Source organism: Heloderma suspectum, chromosome 1 (assembly GCF_057233095.1).
Source record: "Heloderma suspectum isolate Gila_16-S chromosome 1, 16-S_ref, whole genome shotgun sequence".
NCBI classification, from domain to species: Eukaryota; Metazoa; Chordata; class Lepidosauria; order Squamata; family Helodermatidae; genus Heloderma; species Heloderma suspectum.
This window is the reverse complement of record NC_139458.1, coordinates 15,987,303-16,005,516: the sequence shown is the minus strand read 5'-3', so window position 1 is coordinate 16,005,516 and position 18,214 is coordinate 15,987,303. Positions and strand designations below refer to the sequence as shown.

Genomic DNA, 18,214 nt, shown 5'->3' with positions numbered 1-18,214 from the left:
ATATCCAACAACATCAAGAAACATTAGCTTTTAGTAATAATAAAGTTTTACCTTGAAGTTTATGATACTTTTCTAATATTTTGAATTTATAAAATACTTCAGACATATTTCTGATTGTGAGGCATTTTATTACCCCAGGATACATTGGAAAATGGCTTGCAGTTATAAAATGCCCCCACAAACACATTTGGGTGTATGTATGTATGTTATGTGTGTGTGTGTGTGTGTGTATATGTTATGTATGTGTGTGTGTGTGTATATGTTATGTGTGTGTGTGTGTGTGTGTATATGTTGTGTGTGTGTGTGTGTGTGTGTATATGTTATGTGTGTGTGTGTGTGTGTATATGTTATGTGTGTGTGTGTGTGTATGTTATGTGTGTGTGTGTGTGTGTATGTTATGTGTGTGTGTGTGTGTATGTTATGTGTGTGTGTGTGTGTGTGTGTATGTTATGTGTGTGTGTGTGTGTGTGTGTATGTTATGTGTGTGTGTGTGTGTGTGTGTGTATATATATATTTTTTTTTTATGACTGTTGGATGAGTTTAAGCCAGCAACCGGCACTACATATTATTATGGTGATGCATCCCGTAAGGTAATCATGCACGAAGACAGCAGACAGAAAGAGACTTACCAACAAACCCTTCCTTGCCGACAAGTTTCAGGGCAATTTTGTCTGCCAGGACAGAGGAGTTGCCATGAGCGATGTTGGCAAATGGACCAGCATGGACAAACACAGGGTTGCCCTGACAGAGGAATGAGGCAGCAGGAACAGAGAAACATGAAAAGAGATAAGTGCTGTAAATTACACCGTATTTTGGTCGGCATCCCAATTTCCAGTCAAAAGCATCAAGGTTGCAGAGCGTATGCACTTACCTCCAAGGTCTGCATGAGGTTTGGCTTAATAGCATCTTTCATCAAAACTGCCAGGGCGCCGCTCACTCCCTAAGGGAACAGGAGTGTGAAGAGTTACTTGAGTGGCACTTCTCGTGCATTTCTTTAGGTCTGTGACATTTCCAGAGCCGTAAAGCTAACAACTGTTCTAACTTTTGTATGCTTGATGTACGATCTGCCACCCTTTGTGCAGAAATGGGACACAAAAGGGCAAACACAGCCGGATACACCTTGGTCTCATTCGCAGACCCGTTTGCTCCACATTTTTGTTCTATTTCAAACTGCACTGCCAGAAATCAAGGGTAGGCCAATTTCAATCATGTACAGTCTACCTTTTTTCTTTTCTTTACTACAATCTTTGAGAAACTCGGGACATTTATATTTCCCAGGGTGGAGAAATCGCAAGCGCACAATATGAAATCTTTTATTATTTTTTCTCAAGTATGCAGTGTAACATTGGCAATAGGAACACACACAAGATCACAGCGGTTACTTCCATGACTGGGGAAACTACAAGGTGCACTGTTTTCTGATCGCTGAAACAGCTACAGCAGCCGTGTGTGTGTGCATGCACGCGCATGTGTATCAGCCTCTCCCAGCCTGCCCCACCATGTGTTGTACTACAATTCCCATCATCCTCAGACAGCATGGGGGTTGCAGTCCAACTGTCAGGTTGGGGGAGGCTGACATATATGATATCAGATTCCATTCCAGCCAAAATGCATGGGGCATTCTATGGATTCTATCCTGCAAGAATAAAGCCCTCCCCCAACTCCCTGTCTTTAAGCCAAGCAGCAGCTTGAAGCTTTCCTCTCTTCCAGGCCTGTCATCATCACTTAGCATCTGCAAGCAGCTGGCTGGGCCTCTCATGGCAAATGGCAATAAGCCACCATTTAAAATTACCCACAATGCCACAGAGTATCCACTGCGGCATTACTATGTCAGGATGTCTGGGGCTCAGTTGGAAATTTAAAATGGTGGCCACTTACCTCAAATCTGAAGAGTGCCACTGGGGATGAGTGCTGCTAGGAGTAGGGGCCTATTGGGGAAGCACACCAGGGGGGAACCAACCAGAGGCACTAAGCTGAGGACCTCCTCAAGCCTGAGGCCTACTCATTTCTTCTGGGTAGAATTGATCTAACCATATGAGTCTCATGAGGAAAGACATTCACCAACATAGAGGCCACTGCAGAAAAGGCCAGTCGCTCCAGGAAGATGGAAGTCTAGCTTCCACAAACAACGACACTTCGGAGCAAGGCCTTCCGGGATTATCTGAATGACTGGGCGGGTGGCAGGAGCTGATAAGGGAGAAGATGCTCCCTAATTTATCCTGGAGCCAGGCTATGCAGGTTTGGATTTATGAGAATCTCCCGGATTCTGGAGACATTTAATTGGAATTCAATCCCACAGATTTGAGGGGAACTTGTATCTAAGTCAGCTCTCCCCAACCCGGTGCCCTCTAGATATGCTGGACTACAACTCCCATCATTCCCAGCCAGCGTGGCCACTAGCTTAGAATGGGAGGTCTTGCTGTTTGGAGCCAGCTTCTGCCCAGTTTCATTCAGACTTTCTTCTGAGCAAGATTGTGGTCAACATACCAAGTCTTCTGTAGTAATTGGAGCGCCTTGCTTGCTGGAGGCAACCACCATTTTGCCCAGGCGCCGCCTCATGTCATCAAGGCCGTCTGTGAGTGCCAAGACTGCCATAATCTCACTGGCTACCGTGATGTCAAATTGGGTCTGGGGTGGGGGAGGGAAAAGAACCAGAAAGGGACAAAATTAGCTTCCTTTAAAAACAGTTGAAATGCTTGGTTTTAACAAAGCAAAGATGAATATAGTGGGCTCAAGGGAATTCAGTGGAGAGAATCAGTGGGATACGGTCATTCCTGAATACAAACTTGATAGCAGGGATGTAGAAGTTCAGGCCAAATCCAGCAATCTGGGATTCCCCAGAGGGCCAGACCCCCTTCCCCTGGCCCCACCCTCTTTCCTCCTCCCACAGATCGATTGGTGGTTTCTCACTTTCTGTGCGGCTTTTTCCCCCATTCTAATGCCTCTCCCTAAGGCTTAGTGGCTGACAATAAGAGTTTTAAGCCACAATATGCTGTTATTTTGGGCCCCACCCCTTTTGCCTTTGGCCCCACCCACCACTGGAATGCGGCCCATGAGAGCTTCTTTGAAACGGAATTCGGCCCTTCAGCTGAAAGAGGTTCAACACCCCTGCTCTCTAGAAAGGGGGTGGAATTCCTCTGTATGTCAAAGAGTCACACAAAGTAGAAATCTGAAATGTGGCAGGGTCCTCCACAGAATTGCTGTGGGTGGCAATACCAGAGCTCTGGTATACTGTGGGTGGGTGGGGTGGGGGCAGTATTCATTCATTCATTCATTCATTCATTCATTCATTTCTATACTGCCCAATAGCTGAAGCTCTCTGGGCAGTTCACAGAAATTAAAACCACAAAGCGCAGCATAAAACAATATAAAATATGAAAGCTTAAAATCACAATATAACACTACAACCAGAATAAAACCTAACAGCAATGAAGAGTTTTACAATACAGATTTTATACAGTGTTTTAGCATTTTAGCTTCCTAGTCTTTTAGCTCTGGTGTTTTAAAAGACTGGAAGCTAAAATACGGGGAGAATAAAAAGGTCTTCACCTGGCACTGGAAGGAGTGCAACTTAGGTGCCAGGCGAATCTCCCTAGAGAGCGTATTATCACCCCTCTCGGGAGTCTGTTTTTATATACATCTGCAGCAGAACAGAGGTGGTGAGGGAGGAAACCCCACATCTCTTAACTCAAGACAAACCCAGATGGTGAGGGAAGCAAAGATGTTATTGTTCCAATGCCTGCCTGCTTTTCTAAAAGGGCAAATAATCCCTTTTATGGAAAGAGAAAGGACACTTACTGTGCGCGAGAACCCCTTCTCAGTCAGAGACTGGCCAATCGTGACTTTCCGCAGAAATCTGTCATTTGTGTCCAATACTGTACAATGAAAATGCAGGAGGAGAGGGGAGAAAGAGAATAGACCGTTACAAGAAAGGTTAAAAATGGGCTGTGACTTTTAATGCATGTGTCTCTTAAGCTGTTTATGGCTCAGCCTTAGCTCAGAACACAGGACGGGTCATTAGAAGAAAGGCTGCAAGAGGTGAAAGGCTGCAAAGAGAGCAAGCAGTGGCGCTTTTAACATGCACACGGCTTTAAAGAACGAAGGGTGATGGCAACTTTGCCAAAGGACCTGAGAGATTTGCTCGTTCGAGTCATCCAGGCACGCAGGAAAATCTCACTTAAATGTGTAGCACAAAACAGGGCGGATGAAGGAGAAGCAGCATGGAGTGGCGCAGGGGTAGGCAACATGCAGCCCCTGCGGCCCTGACTGCCCCCCCACTGCCCCCCCTGCCGAAATTCGGTGGCGGCAGCAAAAAAACCCCTGCTGGCTTGCTGTCAAAAGCTAAATATGCCCCCCTTGAGTCTCTGTAGCATTTTGCCACCAAATTCAGGTGCCAAATGGCCAATTTGGAGGATCCAGGGATGGAAATTGGCGCTGGACCAGCCGAAGCTGCCCACCCTGGACTTGGATCAGGGGACTTGGGTTCAAATCCCTGGTAAGTCATGAAGCTAGTGAGTAGGTGTAGTGAGCTCTTGTGCACCCTCTGCCTTATACACTTTTAATTATTGAAGGAACATGGAAGAGAACAGTAAACAATGCCAAATGAGCCAGAACAATGCCAGAACTCAGGGCATTCAGTGAAGCTGTTTGGAAGCAGATTCAAGACAGACAACAAAAAAGCCTTTCTTCACACAACACATGATTAACTTGTGGAATTCACAGACACAAGATGCACTGAAGGCCAGTACCTTAGATGGCTTTAAAAAGGGGATGAGACAAATGTGTGGAGGCTCCGTCTATTAATGGCTATATGGCATCTTCAGGTTCAGAAGCAGTATGTCAGTGAATATTACTTATAAAGTGTCTAAAACTTACTGAGTGTTGTGCACAGATTAAAAAGCAAGACAGTTCCTGCCTGCAGCCTTGCAACCTAACAGACACGACACAAAAGGAAAAGGGATGGGGAGGGAAGAGGAATTTTTGCAAACAAATTCAGGCACCAGTTTTTGAAGTCACACGATCTCAGCAGTATCATCTGATCTGGACAAGTGGGCCTCTCTGCCTTTAAGTATACATACACACACACACACTTATAACCCCACAGCCCTTATTGTTGCTAGGGAACAACAGCAGGGAAAGAACTATTGCCCTTTTTGTGGTTTTCCCAGATACAGCAAGTTGGCCCTTGCAGGAAGCAGGATGCTGGATGAGATGGACCTTTGGTCAAAGCTCTTCCTATATCTAATTGGCATCTGAAGGTGCTTCAAAGCAAGGACTTTGTTTATTCCCTTCTGCCAGTAGTGATGAATTTAGAGTTGACTAACAATCTTATTCAATAGCAGGAATTCCGAGGAGGAGGAGGAGGAGGAGGAGGAGGAGAAAGAGATCCATCTCTTGCACTTGCATAAGTAATATTAATAACAAAAATGTAACTACATTAGCTTTTGAGTAGCTGGGTGAACTCAAGTTTTCATATGATAAAATAAATTGAGTCTTATTCGTGCGCCAAGAGCCAAACTTCTGAGAATTCATTTCACAACTCATTTGGTAGGAAATGTTATATACAGTATATCTATATATATCTATACCTCTCAAAAGAGAAACATGGGAAAAGGGGGACAGGGAAGAAACAAGATGCTTTGTGGGTAAGCTCAATCGCTTTGCAAAATAGCAGAAAGAGACAAAATTGAGAGCATGCATGAGAAAAACGAATGGCTGTTCTCAGCAGGATGCTGATTAATGGGGCGACATTTGCAAAATGTTCTTTTCCTGAACTGCCAAGGGTATGCCTTTTGGTGATTATATCACCCCTATATAAGGGCTGACCTACTTTCTGACAACTTTATTTGCCACTTTGTAATTTACTTTCATGCCAATCAGCATAAATTATTTCTTCAGCAACTATTCCTAGACAAAATTAAAAGCAATTTGAATAAGCAAGGTGAGCATGGCCAGAGCTGAATTACAATTTATTGTCATTCATTTATTCAATTTTTGAGTCGTCCTATAGCCAAAGCTCTCAATGATAAAAACAAATACAATAAAACCAATGATAAAATATATTAAAGTATTTTTAATAGCAGCAATAATAATTTAAAATAATTTAACAAGAGCTAAATATCTAAGCAGCCAAAACATGGGAAAAGACGATTTTAAAGTGCAGCATTAAACACATAGTTAAAATGAAAACAAGCAGTAGTTTAAATTATTTTAAAAGGCCGAGGAGAATAAAAAGGCCTTTGCCTGATGCCAAAAAAACAACAAAGTAGGCGCTAGGCAGACCTCTGTAGGGAGGGCATTCCACAATTTGGGGGCCACCACAAAAAAGGTCCGCTAACGCGTAGCCACCTACCGAATCCCGGTATATGGGGGCACTTGGAGCAGGGCCTCATATGATGATCTCAGGGCACAGGCAGGAACATATGGAAAGAGGCCATCCTTTAGATGCTAAATACCTTGCTCATAGGAGCATAAGAGCCGTTCTGGACCAAACCAAAGGCCTATCTTGTCCAGCATTTTCTTCCCACAATGGCCAACGATATGCCTATGGGAAGTTGACATGCCAGGACACGAACGCAACGGCACCCTCCTACTTGTGATCCCCAGCAACTGGTATTGAGAACATGAGTTCCTGGAGGTGAGATATAGCCATCAGCACTAGTACCATTGATAGCGTTATCCTCCAAGACTCTGTATAATCCCCTTTAAAGCCATCCAAGCTGGTGGTCATCACTACATCTTGCGGCAGGGACTTCTGAAATGTAACTATGTACTGTGAGAAGAAGCACTTCTCTGTGTCTCTCTGGAATCTCCAACCACTCACCTTCAATGGATGACCCCAGGTTCTACAGAGGGGGAAAATGTCTCACCTTACTCGCCCTTTTTTCTAAACTAATCCCGCCCCAACCCAAATATTGTAACCTTTCCTCAGAGGGGAGTTGCTCCAGCCCTTTGATAATTTTGGTTGCCCTTTTTGGTACCTTTTCCAGCCTACAATATCCTTCTTACGATCTGGTGACTAGAACTGTACGCATTGCCCAAGTGTGCTCACACCATAGATATGTATAAAGGCAATATGACATTGCTAGTTTTATTTTCAAAGTCTTTCCTAATTATGCCCAAGATGGGAGTTCGTCCTTTTCTCAGCAGCCGCACAATGGGTCAATATTTTCACCAAGCTGTTCACCACAGCCCCAGGATGCCTTTCCTGGTCACCCACCACCAGCTGAGGCATCATCAGCATATATAGAAAACTGGGATTTTTTACCCCAACGTGAATCTTTTTGCACTTGCTTACATTGAACCGCATTTGACATTTTCATGCCCATTCCCCCAGTTTGGAGAGCTCCTTCCGGAGCTTTTCGCCATTCCTTCTTGTTCTAAGCACCCTAAATAATTTGGTGTGGTCAGCAAACTTGGCTACCTCACTGCTCACCCTTAATTCTGGATTATTTATGGACAAGTTAAACTTTAGTCCACTTTCGAAAGCAAGCTCTGACCATGCTATAATAAACATAGTCTTCTCAATATTGCATGAGAGGTGGGACTTCCTGCCCAAAGTAGATGGAGCCAAAGTGCAGCTGACAGACTGTTCCCTGCCCTGAATGCTAAACACTCCCTGTACAGAGAAACAGTGTGGGCGGCTCTGGCCCCACCCACTGCTGGTATGTTGCCCACAACAGATTATCCTTGAGGGAACGTGGCCCTTAAAGGGGAAAAAAGACTCCCCACCCCCTGTTCTATAGTCTTCACACAATCGGATTTTGGCCCGCACTAAATGTGGCCGAGAGATTAGCAGGGGGAACAGGATCTCAGTAGGAATGTATTTCTATCATAACTTTAATCCACTCTCCCACACACATGCAAACACCCCTGCTCGCCCACCTCCTTTCTAATTTCCCCATTTCCTTCTCTGCAGGTTATTTTTTGCTCCAGTACCTCTTTGCCACGTTATGCTGTCTGGATCAATATCCAATCTTGCAAATCTGTTTATCTCATCATCTGTCAAAGCCTTTGGGTCCGTTTTCTTAATATGTAATCTCTGAGGAGGAAGGGAAGGAGTGGGAGAGAAGAAAAACAAGGGCCGTTACAGGAAAGGAGTCTTTAAACAAGTTCATTAGAAAAATCATTCCAGAGGTAAAAAAAAAAAACAAAAGGGAAAGAAGAATCTAAAAGCCTAAGCTGAAACTTGAAACACAGCAAGAAAAGTTTTAAGACAAGGGCTTGAAACAACTGTCCCCAAAGGCAGAACTTTAATGAAACCAGAATTTCACCTTCAGTGGGTCAGATACAGATACAGCTCCTAACCCTTTTTTCCTGAATTTGCTCCCTTAACAGCAGCCTAATCTGAAAGAAAAATATATAAGCAGGCAAAATCCGCCCCCCCCCCCCCCCCGCAGTCCTGGCACCACTTATCTCCATATTGTGAAAGACTTGACCTAAGAAATATGCCTCTCTGATGGTTACAATGGCACAGGAGCAGGCCAGAAAAACAAAGATGGCAACCCCAGCAGCAGATGGAATAAGCCAATTTAAGACTGGAGCATGACAAGGAACGGTAGTTTGGCTGGTTCAGTGCAAGGCTGTGACAAGCAAAAGCACGGCAGTGAAACTTTTGGAAGCTGGCAATCTTAAATCTAGGTCTGGTTCAAATCCATGCGCCTATCCTACTTGGGATAGAGAATGCCACAGCTCCAGGCCCCAATTCAGCAGCCAGGGCAATAGGGGCCCACTGGCACCAATCGCTGTCCATGCTGGGTGACTGGGTCTGGGAAGCCACCATTTTAAATTTCCCAGGATGCCCTAGATTGACACCACGTTGGGTACTCTGGAGCACTGTAGGAAATTGAGAGTGGTGACTTCCCATCGGTCTGCTGCCGCTGCTGACAGATAAACCTGTGGGTGACAAGGCTCCAACGAAGAAAGGGCTCCACCAGTCAGCACCACTGAGTGGGGAGATCTTTCCTTGCTCCCCACTCCAACAGACACAAAAGTCACAGCAGGGAAGAGTACACTAATTCTCTAGCAGCCCCTCCTCTATGCTCTGTAGCCCAACTCTTAGAGGATGATGGTAGAATTAGTGTCCACCCGTCCAGGACACTGTCAATGGCCTTAAGGTAGCCATTCTTGAACACAGGAATTCCAAAAGACAGATATCAATGTAAAATGGCTGCAAAATGGCTCTTTATCAAGAGATTCAACTCCATTTCCTGTGGTTTCAATAAAGATAATTAAAATACAATATCACACTACATATGTTAATTGGCTCACCATTGAGACAGTGTCTGTGTTATCACCCAATCATGTTTTGTTAAGGCAAGGTAATAATCACTGTCTGTATTTTTTCCATGTCAATTCCCTCTGACAACACAGTTTACATCTCCGCTCCCACTCCACCCTCCAGCACATGTATATAAATCTGCCAATTTGAGGTTCACCCTTCACGCATTTGATTAAGCGGGCAGTGTCCACGAAAGCTTATGCCAGAATAAATTTGTTAGTCTTTAAGGTGCCACAAGACCCTTTCTTGGGGTTTTGTTTTGTTTTTTTTGGTAGAATTAATTTCTTAGGAGCAAAATTTGGATTTGTTTCACCAGAAGGGAATCTGACATCCAGGGTCACAGTTTTGGGTTTTGCATGGGATTCTATCTTCGTGAACATGTAACACCCCGCCCCCAAGTATAGTTCCAGAAACACCCACAGGAACAGAGCTACAAATTCACCTGAAGTCTCTGGATCTGGATATCGGAGAACTTCCTAGTGCCATCAGCAGAAGGGACCAAGCGAGAATAGAGAGCCTTAAAGAGCAAGACACATAATTAGTAGCTGCAGGGCACCCAATACGTCTCAGTTAAATTGACGGTGCAGAAGACACACCACAGGGGAAAAGGAACAATGGCATCACGTTACCTGATCAGACTGTGTTGCCTCGTGGAAGATGCGGGCATCAAGAGCAGCAGCAACCAGGTTATTGGCTGCTGTAATGGCATGGATGTCCCCCGTGAGATGGAGATTGAACTGCAGAGGAAAAGAAATGTGGTGGGAAAACAGCCCAGGAGTCTCTCAAACCCTTTCCTAACTCTTATTGGGGCCATTTGCACGACACAACAGTCCACTTTGGGTTATTTATCCCACAGTGTATGCAGGGCATGTATGGCTGCCATTCTGAATATGCAATCCCACTTGGGGATTGTTGTGTCGTGCAAACCCAGTGAGTATAACCCATGGTCTGTTTTAGGGTTATGTGTGGGTTGTTTAACCCTCACATAACCCACACTTGCTGGGTTCGCATGACACGACAACCCCCAAGCGGGGGCTGGATAGGCAACATGGTGCCTGCAAGCACTGTGACTCATCATGGCTGAACTAACCCATGATGAGCCGTGGCATGTCATCCGAAGCCGGTCATTAAGTCCCCAAACAGTGGCTATGAAATGTTAACAGCCATGTTCATGGAGGTGAGATGGAAAACTGATCTGTGAAGTACAGAGAGACCAGCATCTTGAGGAACCTTGCCCAACCTGGCACCCTCCAAATAGGTTGAATTACTACTCCCATCATCCCCAACTGGCATGGGGAACGCTGATCTAGAATGTCCTCCTTACTCTCCCAAGAACAGGAGATTTATGGCCATGCTGGCTGTGGTGATGGGAGTTGTAGTCTGACACATCTTGGGACAGCTTGGGGAAGGCTGGTCTTGTTTAACAGAGAAAGCAAGAGTGAGTAAAAAAGCTCCACCACGCTGGTGCCATTTTGCAAAACTTCCTGGGTTTAGAAAAAGCAGGGCATCAAAGATAAAGCTTTCTTCACCCACTACAACCAGGGTGTTGAACCTCTTTCAGCCTGAGGGCCAAACTCCATTTCAGAGAAGCTCTCGGGGGCCGCATTCCAGTGATGGGTGGAGCCAGAGACAAAAGGGGTGGGGCCAAAATTCAAAAAATACCAGCATATTTTTGCTTAAAGCTGTTACTGCCAATGACTACGCCTTAGGAGAGGCATCCCAAACCTTTAGAATGGGGAAATGATTGTGCAAAAGCTGGGAACCCACCAAATGATTGGCTGTCAGGGGAAAGGGGGTGTGGCCATCTGGGGTACCACCAAAGTGGTTGGGTATCAGGGGGAAGGGGGTGTAGCCATTTGGGAAACCACCAAAGCTGGGAAACCACCAAATGACTGGCTGTCAGGGGAAAGGGGGTGTGGCCATCTGGGGAACATCAGAAGGCTGGACTGGGACATCAGGTGCGTGGGCTAGATTTGGATCTCAGGCCTGAGGTTCAACACCCCAGCACTAAAAATTCTTGCAGGCAGGGACAAGACCCCCACCTTCAGCTTGTTTGTTTGCTTGCTTATTTATTTATTTTCTATATGGCCCAATAGCCGAAGCTCTCTGGGCAGTTCACAAAAATTTAAACCACAAAGCACAGCATAAAGCAATATAAAATACGAAAGCTTAAAACCACATGTTTTCGAAACATCTGAGCTGCAAGGGGTAGCACATTTGCCTGGGTTTTTTTGTTTATAAGCAGGGGTGGTTTGTGGGGTTCTGATTCTTACATCAGAAGAATGCTTAGAAGTCCACTCCTTGCTTTTCCAGCAATTCTTGAATAGCAGCCATTGAAAAGCGTCAAGGTCAGGAACTGAGGCACTAGGGCCAGTACACCTGGCCTCCTACCTGTACTCGCACATTAATGCACCCTGTTTAGGCTTAACATGGAGCAGAAACAGATGGGTTCGTCCATCAGGGACTCTGTGTATACGAATACAGGGAACCACATGGCAGGGGCAAATCACGTGAGCCCTTTTCACATAATCGTTGCTTTCCCCATGGTGAGATACCATCCCTCTCACTATGGGAAAGCAGCTCCCACACCACTAGAGTTCTGTGCAGTTGGGGCTGGTGGCTCCGATGTCAGCAGGGCAGTGAATCCAGTCTGGGTTTCAGTCAGAACTCTAAAGGAGCTGCCCACATTGCTTTGCACCTTGGATAGCTCCTTAAGAGTTTTGATTGGTTCTGACTGAAACCCAGAGTGGATCCACTGCCCCGCTGATGCTGGAGCCGCCAGCCTCCACCAGTTCCGTATGAGTGGATCCTGATACTCTGGAACCATGAAGCACTGCATCCAAGCCACGAACCCCCAGAGTCCATCTTTAAAGAGCAAAAACATACAGTTTAAGGTTAAAGTTACCTCCTCCATAGGAATAACCTGAGAATAGCCGCCTCCAGCAGCACCGCCTACATCAGAACAGGAAACATGTGGGTGCTTAAAAGCTTGAGCATCTTTTGATCGAAAAGAGGGTATATACGTTTTAAAATAAATAAGCCTTCCTTAGTGAGGATCAGTGCAGAAAAAGGGGCTTACCCTAAAATCTCCTGCATCCTATTAACAGTGTTGAACACAAATTACGTACTTTTCCGTAAGTCGTATCATGACATACCAGAACGTTAAGCCTAAAGATGATGGATATGGGCGAAAGAGTCTTCTCAAAACTCCGTAATATTTTTGCTGGTCCTGCATTCCTAACAACTGGCACTACTTTCCTAATAACCAGTTTATACAAACAGCAGAATCAAACAGGTAAAGCTACTTCAGGGTTCAGGAGGGGGGGTTACCTGGCTGAATGCTCCGCCATGGCGAAATGAGAACAAAAACTACGTGTATATTAAAAAATGATGGATGGGGTGGAATGGATGTCAGGGAGAAAACTAGGTGATACGCTTATCCTTGACCTGCTAGTTTTCCAAGGGCAAACTATGGGGCAGCATGCAGCCTGGAATGCTACAGTCTAGGAAAAGCTTTACCACTCCTTTCTACCAACTGCATAAACTGGAACTAAGGGTGCCCTGCTTTTGCTACCACTCCCATATCCAGGGGCAGGCAACCATAACCCCCCACCCAGTCCTCTGCAGGCTGTATGACATCAGGAAGCAGGGCAACACCCCCAAAGTCATTTGATTCCTAGCGGCCGCACCAGGGACATGGTCCTCCTGAAGCAGCCACCGGGAACTAACTTTGCCAGCCCCACCCCTTCTCTCACTGTGGGGAAGATGTGGGGCAGGCAGAGCCACCACTCCCCCAATCCCTTTGTTATCTCCAATCTGTGATCCGAGATAACAAGGGGAATCCCACCCCCTCCTCACAAAGCCCCCAGTAGACTCCAGGCCACGGGGGAGAGCTTGGGGAGAGATTGAGGGGGGAGCCCAAGTCTCTGCGGGCCAGATGGACACCTCTGTGGGCAGCATTAGGCCCAAGATCCAGAGGTTACCCTCCCCTGCTATATGACCAAGACTGGAACATAGGCCAGGTAAAACTACTTGTCCATCTACGCCAGTGTGATCTACTCTGTCTGGCAGTGACTTTCCAGGATCACCTTTCCCCATCACCTGCTACCTGATCCTTTGAACTGGAGATGCTGGGGAACTGGAGATGCTGGGGATACACAGAGCCTTCTGCATGCAAAACAAGTGCTGTACCACTGAGCTGAAAGTGTCCTCCCCATACCACCCCCCACATCCACTTTGTACCTTTAATTCCAAACGTGGGTCCCTGTGAAGGCTGCCGGACACAGGCAAAGGCATTCTGACCAAGGTGCGTTCCCAGGGCTTGAACCAGCCCTACCGTCGTGGTGCTTTTCCCTTCTCCCAGTGGTGTGGGCGTTATACTTTGTGCACAAAAGAAGATGCACAGAACAATCCCATAATGAATTTGGTGAAAATGAGTATCCACATCCTTATGAAAGCACAGCAACTACACCACAAACAAGGTATCTCCTAACATGCATCCCAACCATTCAGCTTTCGGAAACAAGACAAGCTCTGAGGAGCCCCTCCCACTTGTCCGCCATCAAAGGCAGTTAGGTTGGTGAATGCAAGGGAGTGGGCCTTTTTGGTAGTGGCCCCGCACCAATGGAATGAGTTTCCATCGGGGGTTCATCGGTCCCTTTCTTTGCCAGCCTTCATGAAGGCTCTGAAGACCTACCTATGAATTGCACTGAATTGCATTTTGGGGCCGATGGGTATAGCTGTAATGTTTATGTTTGCAGACTGGATTTTGGTTGTTTTAATTGCTGGCGTTGGTTGATTTTATTGATTTTTTCTGTTTATTTGTTATTTTATTATGTATGCCACCTTGGAGGGTTCCACCCTTAGTGGCAGCCTATAAATCACTATGAATAAAATACAACAGGTAACTTCAAGTTGGAATAAGTGTTCTGGTTCCTGCTTAATCATGCTAGATGGCCTTAAGTCAAGTCTCAGTCACTGCCTCTCCAAGTTACTGTGACATGACTTGCATAAATGGTGTGCCTAGTTTTAAATGGCACCATGGGTCATCCAACCTGGCCCCTTCTAGGCGCTCCCTCTCTGTACAGGGTGGCCCAAAAGTAGGTATGCAGTTGTTTAGAATGTTGATGGGAGGGGGAGAGAATTTTCAGTCTTTCAGTACTGCTTTAGAATCCAGTTTCTTTGTTCTTGACTCAAGTTTGCTGCCATCATTCACAATATCAGTAAAAAAATAACTAAACAACTGTATACCTACTTAAGGGCCTCACTCCCCTCACTCTCTACACTTGACTGATTTAACTGTCACTCCCTGTCACTCACTCTTCCCAACTGTCTTTCTGACTCCACCCACACATCTTCTACTCACACATTCTCTCCCGCTCCCATCAACATTCTAAACAGCTGTATACCTACTTTTGGACCACTTTGTATATGAGTGAGAAGAGGAACTATCCTCATCTTACTATCTGCCTCCTTCTCCCTTTCCCACAATGCTCTTGGCACACTCTTACTGCCTCCAGGATATCTGGAAGCAACAGAAGAATGAGCAAAGCCATTGCAAAGCAATGACCGCATGTGTTATTTTTCTTCCCTTGTTCTTTCCCCGGTGGGAGAGGAGAGAGGAGGGGCCAAAGGAAAAACAAAGGCAGACCACTGATCCATCTACCTTAATACTGCCTATACTGACGGGCAGTGGCTGTCTGGGGTTCAGACATAAGTCTTTTCCAGCCCTGATTGGAGAAGCCAGAAATTGAACCTGGGTCCTGGAATCTCCTGAATGCAAAGTGGTGCTCTTCCACTGAGCTGTGGAATTCCCCTAAAGTAGGAGAAGGGGCCTAGGAGGGTGCAACTCTCCTTTGTGTCCCTCCAATAGCTGAGGCAAGACTAGTTCAGACTTGCAAGAAAGCTTTCCGTGCGGCTGTGCCTAGGCTCCAGAACTCCCTGACTAGGGGGACTTGGCTTGGCTCCTTTATGCAACCTGATAAAAACCTTCCTTTCCCGGCAGGCTTTCTGTCACATTCCTTCGTTCTCCCCCTTCGCAATCAACACACTCCAAGAACCAAGGCTACAGACTCACTATTTTATTAGTTAACAACTAGCTTCTTTACAAATGCAGATTCTACAAAACTCTCAGACTGCAATGAAACAGCTAATCCACACATCTACAAATATCATTAGAGGAGCCGAAGTGGAAGTTAGAGAAGTTGCCAGCAGTCTGGGTAAGAACTTCTCAGCCACACTAGCTTTGCAGGGATGCCCCTCCCTTAGGGTGGCTTCCTCCTACATTGCCTTTCAGGAGTGGCCAACCTGGCAGAGCGTCTGAACTCTGCCTCTAACTTTTCCCACTTCCTCTGCGATGGACCCTAGCGTCCCTCAAATCATGCCACTCACTCTCCTCCTCTCCTGAAACCTGGGTTCTCATGGTGGAGGAAAGGGAGGGGGATTCAGGCTGAGCCATCTGTGTGTCAAGGCCTTGGGAAGAAAGCCTTGCCGTATCTGAGCTTACTTGGGAGGGAGCCTCCCCCTGTTTTGGCTGTTCCCATTCTGAATCCGAGCTGCTAGACATCTCCACATGCTCAGATTCATTCCTGACACTTTCAGTCTTAAGCTGAAAGTCTAAGGAGAATGAAATTTTATCTGGTGCACCTTGTATTTAACCAGCTGCACTGCTATTCTGGCTTGATGTTTTGCTCTGTGGGGCGGCGGGTTGTTTTACATTTATTGGTACATATTGTATTTATCAGTGCTACATTTAGATGTATTTTAATACTACATTGTTAGTAGAAGTGTGAAGGCCTAGAAATCCCCACTCTCAACTGGAGAAAACTCTAAAAAAAAAAAAAAAGTGCACCATTCTTCCCCAGGGAGTTTTGGAACATTTGGGGGAAACATGTTTTTCCCTAATTTTTCTGGGTTTTTTCCCAAGGCTTCACATCTCTAGGTGTTCGTTGCCTTGGGTGTTTTCCTTTAAATGTAAATCTGGGACTGTGAAGGTTTGAGGCCTACAGAGGCAAGGAAAGGAAACAGGTCAGGTATAGATGCCTGGAGGTTTTTGTTGGAAGGGGGTATCCCTGAGAGTTTTGTTTCCCCAGTTAAGTTTCATTTCTTCAGGTTTGAAACAGTATTTTTGGATTTGAGGGGGGAGGGTATATAAAGAGAGGGAGAGAGCCACTAAGAGCAGAGTCTGGGAGACCAGAGCCTAAAGAAGGAGCAGGAAGAAGCAGCCTGGAGAAGTCTAAGTATAGCTAGGGTAAAGGAATTTGCATTTTGCGACTTTTATTTTCTCTTAATGCTGTTTGTATCACTCAGCTCTATTGTGTAAATACCTTTAGTTGTGATTGGCTTGCTTTAATGTTTTTATAAAACAAAGGTTTCCTGGCAGGCTTCCAAAGTGCTCGAGCAGAAAAGCTACCTGCTAGCCAGGGTCACAGAAACTCTCCAGAAAACCTACCCTGTTACCACAACGTATTTGCCATTTGGTTGATCTTTGAGGCGCCTCAGCGTCGACAAGGAAATTTTGGCCTTGCATTGACCATAGAACTCCACCTCATCAGAGATCAAGCCAATTTCTCGGGCCAGCTGTCCAATGGGCTTGGGAATGCACGATCGTGATACTTCAATATCACTGAAAGACAAAGTGGCAGTGGTAAAGACAGTTTTACTGAAGAATGACACATTTCCTATAACTGGCAGGGTGAAAGCACTGCATTCTTTAATCCAGGGGTCCCCAACATCATGGCACACACAGGGCCCTCCAATGGCACCCCGAAGGGGTCCCTAATGTGGTGCCCACAGGTACCCACAAAGCTTTTTCTTAAAAAACAAAATCTTAATTTTTTAATATATGTACATGGATTTGTATATATCCATAGCAATGAATACATATGAAATGCCTATATATGAATATAAGAACATAAGAAAAGCCCTGCTGGATCAGACCAAGGGTCCATCTAGTCCAGCATCCTGTTCACACAGTGGCCAACCAGCTGTCGACTGGGAACCCACAAGCAGGACATGAGCGCAACAGCACCTTCCCACCCATGTTCCCCAGCAACTGGTGTACACAAGCTCACTGCCTCTGGTACTGGGGGTAGCACATAGCCATCAAGACTAGTAGCCACTGACAGCCTTCTCCTCCAAGAATTCGTCTAAATCCCTTTTAAAGCCATCCAAACCGATGGCCATCACTGCATCCTGTGGTAGCAAATTCTATAGCCTTGCTATTGCTCTCTACCCAATCCCTTTCCTTGCTATTTCTCTCCCTTCCCCGTCCCTAGCCTTCTTCTCTCTCCCTTCCTAACCCCTATCCTTGCTCTTTCTCTCCCACTCATGCCTTTTTCACTCCCAGTCTCTAGCTTCCCTATTTCTCACCCCCACCTCTTTACCTCACTGCTTATCCCTCCTTCTAGCCTCGCTCTTTTTCATCCTTCTACTCGTTTGCCTTGTTATTTCTCTCTCTCTCTCTCTCTCTCTCTCTCTCTCACACACACACACACACACACACACACACACCATCTCTTTTAACTAGCCAGGCCCCCATGGCAGCCATTATGTGACTAGTAGCCACATGCTCCATGGGAGCCATTTTGTAGTGGTGCCCACAGCAGTTTCTCAAATTCCCAAATGTGCCCACAAGTTCAAAAAGGCTGGGGACCCCTATTTTAACTGTACTCAGCACCAGAAAAACATAAATCGCAAAGCAGAAAGAAGGGGGCCTGGTCTACATACACAGCAGTAGAATTTGTGAGCGCGTCCTGTTATGAAAGGTGCCCAGTAAGTTGGAAACTAGAACGAAAGGAAGAGGGAAGGGTTGGACCACTCTCCCTGATGAGCTGTGTGTTTTTTAAGCTTGCAAGAAGTTGTTTTTAATGTTCCCTGCACATTAAAACAAATAACATCACTCATCTGAAGCCCATAGTAATAACTCCCTCTAAA

The 18,214-nt window shown here is 45.8% G+C and overlaps 1 protein-coding gene across 2 annotated transcripts in view; it reads right to left on the bottom strand.

Moving 5' to 3' along the window:
- Positions 1-18,214, bottom strand: part of MTHFD1 (methylenetetrahydrofolate dehydrogenase, cyclohydrolase and formyltetrahydrofolate synthetase 1) — a 98,953-nt gene that overhangs the window by 41,005 nt on the left and 39,734 nt on the right. For both annotated transcript variants that reach the window (XM_084836901.1, XM_084836894.1), the window contains exons 11-20: positions 16,731-16,904; positions 13,523-13,659; positions 12,186-12,232; positions 9,910-10,017; positions 9,723-9,797; positions 7,939-8,041; positions 3,799-3,875; positions 2,488-2,628; positions 872-940; positions 630-741 (exon numbers count right to left, since the gene is read on the bottom strand). In XM_084836901.1, coding sequence (XP_084693027.1) covers positions 630-741; positions 872-940; positions 2,488-2,628; positions 3,799-3,875; positions 7,939-8,041; positions 9,723-9,797; positions 9,910-10,017; positions 12,186-12,232; positions 13,523-13,659; positions 16,731-16,904 — 1,043 coding nt within the window. The remainder of the gene's footprint in view (positions 1-629; positions 742-871; positions 941-2,487; positions 2,629-3,798; positions 3,876-7,938; positions 8,042-9,722; positions 9,798-9,909; positions 10,018-12,185; positions 12,233-13,522; positions 13,660-16,730; positions 16,905-18,214) is intronic.